Source organism: Lygodium microphyllum, chromosome 2 (genome assembly GCF_053477565.2).
Source record: "Lygodium microphyllum isolate KBCC chromosome 2, Lygodium_microphyllum_v1.1.10, whole genome shotgun sequence".
Classification (NCBI taxonomy): Eukaryota; Viridiplantae; Streptophyta; class Polypodiopsida; order Schizaeales; family Lygodiaceae; genus Lygodium; species Lygodium microphyllum.
In genome coordinates, this window is record NC_141136.1 from 106,352,814 (window position 1) to 106,362,677 (window position 9,864).

The 9,864-nt window shown below is 37.7% G+C and overlaps 1 protein-coding gene across 1 annotated transcript in view; it reads left to right on the plus strand.

Moving 5' to 3' along the window:
- The window catches only part of LOC148040148 (ubiquitin-conjugating enzyme E2 7-like), a 50,220-nt gene extending 44,870 nt beyond the window's left edge, over positions 1 to 5,350 (plus strand). Inside the window, exon 6 of the mRNA XM_087697067.1 lies at positions 5,147 to 5,350. Coding sequence (XP_087553193.1) covers positions 5,147 to 5,224 — 78 coding nt within the window. The 3' untranslated portion in view covers positions 5,225 to 5,350. The remainder of the gene's footprint in view (positions 1 to 5,146) is intronic.
- Positions 5,351 to 9,864: the final 4,514 nt, after the last annotated feature.

The following is a 9,864-nucleotide window of genomic DNA, read 5'->3' on the forward strand; positions in this document are numbered from 1 at the left end:
ACATTCCGATTAAGATGCCAGGGTTATCTTTAGGGGGAAAGAAATACTTTGTCACCTTTGCCGATGATGCTACACAGAAGGTATTGGTTTACCCTATTCGTAGCAAGGACGAAGTGCTTGACAAGTTTCAAAAATTCTTAGCATTGTTTGAAAACCAAACTGATAAGAAACTTAAGTGTCTTCGCTGTGACAATGGTAGGGAATATGTGTCCAAGGCCTTTCAGTATTTTGTGACAACAAAGGAATAAAGAGGGAGTTCTCTGCCCCTCATAATCCACCCCAAAATGGAGTTGCAGAGTGTATGAATCGGACCATACATGATAAAATTCGTACTATGCTGTTTCATGCTGCATTACCCCATGGCTTTTGGACAAAGGTTGTTATGACAGCTATTCACTTGATTGATCGATCACCGAACGGGTCTTTGTGGGAGGGGGGAGGGAGGGCGGAAACTTAAGAAGCATGGTCGGGCAAGCCACCTTCATATGCTCTCTTGATAGTCTTTGGCTACGAGGCTTTTGTGCACATTTGTAAAGAAGAACGCAGCAAACTTGAGCCAAAGTCCTGTAAATGCATTTTCTTAGGATATGGTAACGAGGGTGAAATGGTATATAGATTATGGGATCTCGAGAAAAGGAAAATAGTACACAACAATGATATCATCTTTCGGGAAGATCGTATGCATAAACTACTCGAAAAAATTGAGAAGGTTCGTGGGGTTGTATTTTGGGAAAAAATACATTTTGGACAGCAAAATGTGCCTATTGTACAACAATAAATACCTATTGCAAATGAACTTGCAAATGCAAAAAAAATGTTAGAAATGATCAGTCAGCCATTGCCCATAATGATGAGCCACTGGATGTGCAGGAATAGCCAGGACAAGAAACTATTAATACTGATTTGCAGGCTGAAATGCCAGGACAACAAGTTGAAAATGGAAATTTGTAGGCTGAACAGTCGGCAAACAATGATCATTGGGTTAGGAGATCGTCTAGGGCTACTAGACAACCTGATAGATTCTGGCTGATTATGTCATGTTGACAGACTGTAATGAACCGTCTTGCTTCAAGGTAGTAATGAACAGAGATGACAACAAGAAATGGCATAAAGCCATGTTGTCAGAGATGGAATCTCTTGAGAAAAATGGCACTTGGGACTTGGTGCAGTTGCTTAAAGGGCAGAAAACCCTTCCATGCAAATGGGTTTACAAGATGGTCACTTCTAGTTCCTGGCCAAAGTACAAAGTAAGATTGGTTGCGAAGGGATACAAGCAGTAACATAGAGTTGACTTTGATGAGTTCTCTCCTGTAATCAAGATGACTACATTGAAAACCATTTTGGACTTAGTTGCAATTGAAGATATGGAGCTCATACAGATGGATGTAAAGATTGCATTATTACATGGTGATCTGCATGAACACATATATATGCAGCAGTCTGAAGGGTTTGTGGCAAAAGGAAAATAGAAGATGGTATGTAAACTCAAAAGGAGTTTGTATGAGCTGAAAGAAGCACCAAGAGAATGATATCATAAGTTTGATACATGTAGTCTCAAGGTTTTCATAGAAGTCAAGTGGATCACTGCTTATACACCAAGAAGGCAGGAGATGGCAGCCTGATTATCTTGGTTTTGTATGTTGATGACATGTTGATTGATGGTAGGGATATTCATGCCTTGGACTCACCGAGGCAAAGTCTTCATGGTAGCTTTGACATGAAGGATCTTGGTGATACAAATCACATTGTTGGTATGTGAATACTCAAAGATAGGTTAAAAGGATTACTCTATCTATCTCAGCAAGAGTATATCTCCAAGGTTTTGTAGCATTACAATATGGAGGGGGGGAAAACAATAGTGGTTCCATTGCCTCCATATGCGAAACTCAGTGCAGAGGACAATCCTACATCTAATGATGAGAAGATTGAAATGGCCAAGATATTGTATGCTTTAGTTGTTGGCAATTTGATGTATGCTATGGTTGTTACACGTCCTGACATTGCCTTTGGAATGGAAGTGGTTAGCAGATGCATGGCAAACCCTAGTAAAAAGCATTGGGAAGCAGTGAAAGGTATTATGAGATACCTCAAAGGCACAAAGAATTTGTGCATTTGCTTTGGAAAGCGGAAGATATATGTTGTTGGCTTTACTGATGCAAACTATGCTGATCATGTGAATTGTAGAAAGTCCACTTCTGGGTATGTGTTTATCTTCACAGGAGGAGTAGTCTCTTGGATCTCCAGGCTACAAAAGTGTGTTGCATTGTCTACTACAGAGGCAGAGTATGTGGCTACCACTGAGACATGCAAGGAGGCTATGTGGCTTTCATGTCTGGTGGGAGAGCTTGGCATTACAGAGTTATCTGTTCTCCATTGTGATGGTCAAAGTGCTATCATGCTAGTATGGAATCTTGTCTTTTATGCAAAGACAGCACATCGTGCATCTCTCTCTCTCTGACTCACTCTCTACTCTTGCTCACGTTTTGCTCTCTACCTGACATTTTCATCGCAGGACATTGCATCGCCACTGCACATCCAATCAATGTACATACCAAATAATGTTGAAGAGAGGGGGCATCCTTGGTTCACCGCAATGGTGGAGTGAATTTGAGAGAGAGAGAGAGAGAGAGAGAGAGAGAGAGAGAGAGGGAGGGAGGGAGGGAGGGAGTAAATGCTGAGTGCATTCGATCCTTGATTTGTATCTTCTAATGGATAAGTGAAGCAAGATGAGCTAGTAAATGTAAAACAATCAATAGCTCATGATGTTTGTACTAGTGTGGAATTTTTAGTATGGGAGAGGAGAGAGATTTATCACGTCAGATAGTACTTGTTTAGGCGAGTCTCTTTGGTAATGTCTTGCCAAGCCAATATGTCATTATGTGAATGTTGTGTGACCTAGGGGGTGGGTTCACTTAGCCTTGCATATCTTTGTATCCTATCATTGGTCACCTTGGATAGTCCTTTATTAGTACTCTGTAAGATCAGTGGACTAGTTACTTGGTTGTGGGTCCTTTTAGAAATATATAAGTTCTTTGGTTCAAAAAGGCCATGATATGTCAAGGGATGAAAAACCCTTATGAAAATAGCAATGGCAATGCTCCTCTATCTTGTCTTAGGTAGAGCATCTAAAATGCGGATCCTTTCCCTATCTTTGTTTGGGATCTCTTTTCTTTTGTGCATTTTCAAAGTTTATATGTTTGGACTTTAAGTCAATGCAACAAAATCATAGTTGGCCTATAGCACAACACATTAATGATGTGTACACATCCTAGTTGTCCAATAGTGAAATTAACCCCATTGAGTTGAAAGCAAGTCCAACATTTTCTAGGAGGGTGCTTTAGGGAAGATATAGGTACTTGAACAAGATGTAGGGAGAGGTGTGGTGACATTTGAGTTATTGTGTATAGTGCATCTACCACATTCAAGCACATTGTTACATTAAGCCACACAATAGGCCAATGTCTAAACAACTAGCCAATAAACCCCATTGTTCAATATATTATTAAGAGATTGACATATTGCATACAAACGTCATAACACATGGTAGAGTATCACAATATAAGGGAAGCCTTTTTATGTATAATTGCATAGGATTGTGGTTGCCTTGAATAGCTTATATATGAGCACGAAGTGAGTAAATTTTACTACATAATGGACACTTTCTCTCTTTGATGCGCGCGCACGCGCGCGCACACACACACACACACACTCTCTCTCTCTCTCTCTCTCTCTAGTATTTCATTTTGAGATTCTTAGTATTTAAGAGTATCACATCTTCATATGAATATTAGATCCATTTCTATGGGTCAACATTATGTGGGCATTGGCCATATACATGAGGGGATCTTCATATATGAGGAGATGACTTGCAAGATTGTTGCTCAAGCTATATGACATTAGAGTGTTGCATCACAAGAGCAAAACTCCATGAACTTGTGTGTACATCTTGTTGAGGTGGGCTCTTGTTGTCGAAAATGTCTAAGTCTTAAGAATTTTGTAGGATGTGCAAGAGATTGAAATCAACTTTTGTGTTATTACAGATTTAGAGAAGTAGGAGATGCTTCTTTCTACAATTGGGAACCCTTGAAATGTGGAGACATGTAATACATACTCATGCTCTAATATGAGAGGTCTTTGGATTTATCTTGGGTTTTTTGAGGTTGGGAGGTTTTCTCCTAGAGTGTTCTTCATAATTTTTACATGAAGATTAGGGTTGGCCGAGGTGCCTTGACAATTCAAGTCTATCTTTGACTTGATCTATAGAAGGTAGGTTAGGGTATGGACGTCTTGATGAGGAAATCTTAGGAATTTTTAAGGTAGTGACCTACTTGATCAAGGAGTTGAGATCTATTTTATTGGGATGGGGTATTGAGAATGAGGATAGTGCTTGGAAGATGGAGTGCCTCAATGTGACCATAGTCTCACTTTCATGTATGGGGTCCTTTACTATACATGTAGGAGATTAGAGCTAGATAACCTTAGCCAACTTGGAGGGCAGGCTAAAATTTCCATTTTTGGGCTTGTGAGGCCACTTAGACTTGGACATTTATTCAACTGTAGTGCTCCATAGCCATGGGGTATTGAGAATGAGGATAGTGCTTGGAAGATGGAGTGCCTCAATGTGACCATAGTCTCACTTTCATGTATGGGGTCCTTTACTATACATGTAGGAGATTAGAGCTAGATAACCTTAGCCAACTTGGAGGGCAGGCTAAAATTTCCATTTTTGGGCTTGTGAGGCCACTTAGACTTGGACATTTATTCAACTGTAGTGCTCCATAGCCGCAGGAAACTAGACTTTCTTCAGAATGAAGTTGTCTTGACTAGCCTCAAGGAGGTTGGCTAGACTAAGGTTTGAGACGCAAACCTTCATCTTAGGCCTAGGTAATAGGTGTATGGACATGCATATTAGGACACTTTCACTTCAAGGGAATGTAGGTTTCTTTATCCATTTGTATTTGATTATTTTATGCATATATTGGCTTACATTCAAATGAGTGAACCTTTTGATCTTGGTTGACAACTTTGTAGCTACCAATGGTTAAGCAAATTTCAAGTTCAAATTTAAAACATTGTCCAAGTTGCAAAATGTATAATTACTTAATTTCTTGTCATTTAAGAGGTGATCTTATGTACCCTTTTGCAGAAGGAATGGCGAGACTCAAGGGTGGAGTTTAGAAGGAAAGTTAGTCGTATTGTGAGGCGATCTCAAGAGGCGTTTTAAAATGGAGTTCATTTAGATATATAGATCACATTGTATGATCATATGCATGCTTTGTAATCCATACAAAACAATATTGGGTTGAAGGATTGGATAATCAAATATAATTGCCCATGATGTTTTGTCGTATGTTAGATACTAGTCCGTAATGTCCTATATGGCTAATGCTTTGAGAAAATAGACAATTACTATCTATATTTGCAATGCTAATGTTTTGATAATTGTATTATTATAACAAATTGTGATATCTTGCGATATTCTTGTTTTCATGTTTCATGATGTGTTGCAAATTGAGAGAAATCTCTACAAGATTCACAATGTTAAACATAATTGATTGTAAAAGTCTTTAGGTTGCCATTTGAAAAAATTGTCACGAGTTTTACTTGGATGAGTGGCTACATGTATCACTTGGACTATTCACATCTCATGGCTACATTTATCACTTCGCTATTTGCATCTTATGACAACACACTCGCACATGTGCACATGTCTTAGTCTAGTGGCTTGTCCCATTGGTCTTTCATTTAGCTTTAATAATATGATATTGTGGATAGAAAATAGTGCTAGAAATCAAAAGTCGCATTGAATGCTCACAATTTTGTTTGGCTTCTAATTGGGCTATTGACTTGAGGAGTCTTCTCATCATAATTACTTTTTAATCATAACCTTTTGCTTGACATCTTGTTTGTGCATGTTTTTGAGTTTGTCCATTCATAAGTATAATTATGGAGGTAGAATTGTACTCTAGAGTAGAAAAACTTATGCAGATGTTGAAGTAATGTAGCCATCAAGGTTGATCAGTAGATCACATCATAGATTTGCACATTGATTGCTTTGACATAACTAACAATGCAATGTAAAGAGAATAGTTCATGACATTTTGTCATCCGTAATTGTTTAGATACTAGTTTGTGGGTACTTTGGTTTGGAGCATTGAAATTCATCAATCTTAGATTTCTTGAAGAAAACAAAGTTCAATTAGAGAAATGTCCCAATTTATTAACCTTAGATTTCCTAAAGAAAACATAGTAAATTCAAATAAAGAAATGTTACAATTAGCATTTAGACGGGGTAAATTTGCCTTACAAAATTTTGGGATTTTGTTTGCATATAAGAGACATGGAATTGGATTAGCTCATGTGTAGTAGTTTTGGAAAACAAGAATATTCAAGTTACCATTAGAAAAATATTCATCAATTTTGCTTGGATGATTGGCTTCTACAAATAGTGCTCATGGCACCACATGCACGCACACAAATGCGTGCATGCAAATGTCTTAGTTTAGTGACATGTCCTATTTGTTTTCTACATAGCTTCAAGTCATATGCTATGTGCATAGAAATAACAATTCTAGAAATTGAATTTTTTTAATGAATGGTGTCAATTGTGCTCAACTTTTGATTGGCCTATTGAGTTGAATAGTATTTTCATCATCATTGTTTTTAAATTGTAACTTTTTGTTGAGCATCTTTGTTTGTGTGTGTCCTTGTGTTTTTTCTTTTTTAAGCATAAAACATGAGGGTACAAAAGTTCTCTAGCATGGAAAAAATGGTTTAGATGGTGAAGTAATATAACCATCAAGGTTGATTCATAGATCATAGAATATATTCACACAATTGTTTTGGGAAAATAGATATTAAAATGTAAAGAGAACTCATATGACATTTTGTCATCCACAACTATTTAGATACTACTTTGTTGTATACTTTGGTTTGGAGCATTACATTTCATGGACAAAATATGGCAAAACAATTTTAAAAATGTTACAATTAATGTTTAGATGATGCAAGCTCCCCTTTAGCATATAAGTTCACACCTTGTTTTCCTTGTAGATTATCATTTGGAGGCACCACAATTAAAAATAGTTAAGTACTTAGTTTGAATCTAGAGCAATGATGACTATAAGAAAATGGGTATTGTTTCACATGCAATGATACTTGGGATTTCCTTCCATCTCCATAACCTCAATGCACACACACGTGACGTCTACAATCTAGCCTTTACTCTCTTCTTCCTTCTCTCTTTACTAACAAGAACATGGGAGAGTAGATCGAGACATGTAGAAGTAGGAGAAGCTTCCATGCCTTGTATATCTTGAGTCATGAGTGCCTTTACCTTTAAAGCACAAACTAAAACCAAGGAGGTATCATTGACCCCAAGGATCTTTGGTTTAACCTAAAATTTTTTAAGTTTTCTTAGTGCGAGTCCAATGCTTAAATTTTACCATAAATGTTCTCTACATACAAGATAAATTTTGAAATTGGCTATTGATTTTGTAAAACTTGAAAATTCACTAGTGAACTTAAAATTTTTAGTAGTAGTGGGGCTTGAAATAGTTTCAAGGATTATTTTGGATTGTTCTCTTTACCTTGTCCCTCTTTTGCTATTTTCAATGGTTGATCTTTGAATTGTTGCTTTTTGTAGTTGCTATTTCTTATAGCTTTTGATAATTGCTAACTTCCATCATTTTTGTTTTCACTTTTCTTTCTTCTTTAGCTTCCCTTGCTATCTTTTTACTTGTTGATGTATCTTTTCCTCATGTTTCCATGAACAAGTAACATTATTCCCCTTGCTAAATTGTTGTGGATCCATAGAATTCTATGGGTGCAAACGAGACTTCAAAGTCTTTAAGGGAATGCACAAGTTGGTGATGAGGACAGAGGACAAGGGTTTCTATTGATGGATTGACCTCATGATAGTTATTTGTAATTTATGAGTAACCTCTACAAGGTGTGCTTGCCTCACATGTAGGTGCAGGTGAGACTATGATCAAGAGATTAGTGTAACCCATGCAAGTCAAAGCTTCCTAGGTATGTTCCAAACTTGAGAATTAGATCCATGGTAGGGGAGGTGCAATCCATTATATCCAAGAGAATATGTCTATTACAAAAGTTAAGGATTATGCCTTGCCTATTATGTTCATTGATGGATTGTATAGTGTGAGAAAGAGCTAGGGGATTCGAGAAGGATCTAGTCCATTGAGATGATAGAGCATACCTAACTTGAGGATCCTTAGGTGCAGTGAAGGTGTATGTAGTGCATGTTGGAGCTTTTGATCTCTTCTTTTTCTCATTAAGAGAAATTGGCTAATGGTTGAGGGATGGGTAGTATGGAGAAGAAAAAGGACTAAGACATTACGAAAAGAGGTGGCTCATTGAGAAAGTACAAGCAAAGATATGCCAACATTATGAAGGGGTAATGGGGTAAGATGAGGTTTTTGAAAGCATTGAATTGACTTTTATATCACAGAGAGATGGAGACTTACCATTGCACGAGGGTCACTTCCAACATTGACAATTAAAGAACAAGGGTGGTAATGCATCTTCATAAAATGTCAAGAGATATTTTAGAAGCAGTTGGCTATGGCAATGAATGCAAGATCCCAGTATGAGTAAAATATATCACATATAGGAGGAGGAAATGAAATCTTGAGGTTGTAAGGTGTAGGCCCAACAAGGGCAAGGGGGTTAGTTTGATGGAGCTATACTGAGAGAGAGAGAGAGAGAGAGAGAGAGAGAGAGAGAGAGAGAGAGAGAGAGAGAGAGAGAGAGAGAGAGAGAGAGAGAGAGAGAGAGAGAGAGAGAGAGAGAGAGAGAGAGAGATGGTTCTTTCTTAGTGCCTCAATAGCTCTCTTGTGAGGTAGCACCTTATTGCTTGATCACTCAAAGAATAATAAATGAGTGTGCACATGTATAGTTAGGGTTAGTGATGAGTAAAGATCTGGCCTTAAACAACCTCCAACTTAAAGGGGAATATGCCTCCAAGGGAGACAAAATAATAGAACATGTAAGGTAAATACATGTGAGATACCCTCACCCAATGCCCATCAACTCTTTGTAATGTGTAAAATTTTCATAGGGAAGACTCTTAGTGAGAAAGTCTACAAGGTTATCATTAGTATACACTTTGACAAGACAAATGTGCTTGTCCTCAAACACTTGATGAATGATCACTTCTATGTGCTTGGTCTTCATATGAAACACAGAATTCTTTGCCAACATAATGACACTATGTCTATCACTATGCAACAATGGCTTGGTTGTCTTCTCAAATGCCCAAACCTCCCACTGAACAAGTAAGCCATATAGCTTCTTTTCGTACCTTTGTGGTTGCTACATACTCCACCTAAGCGGTAAATAATGCTACACATCTTTGCAAATGAGACATTCATGATATTGCACCACCATACAGGGTAATAACCTATCATGTGGTTGACTTTCTATTGGTTGATTTTCTATTGTCAACATTTTCTACATAGTTTGCATTAGTGTACCCAAGTATACTACTATTGCTTCTCCCAAAGCATATGCACATATCCCTTGTACCACTCAAGTACCCCAAGATGCCTTTCATTGCTTCTCAATACTTCTTCCCAGGAATCGACATATAACTACTCACTACTCCCACTACAAAAGCAATATGTAAGCAATTGGCAATCATAGCATACATGAGAATACCCACACATGATGAATATGGAACCTTGGCCATTTAAACTCTCTTGTCATCAGATTTGGGACAATCATTAGCACTTAGTTTCACATATGGAGGCAATGGATTATTAATTGCCTCCCATCCCCCTCCCCTTCCCTCCTTCCATATTGAAACATTGCAACACTTTGCTAGCATAATCCTTCTAGGACAGA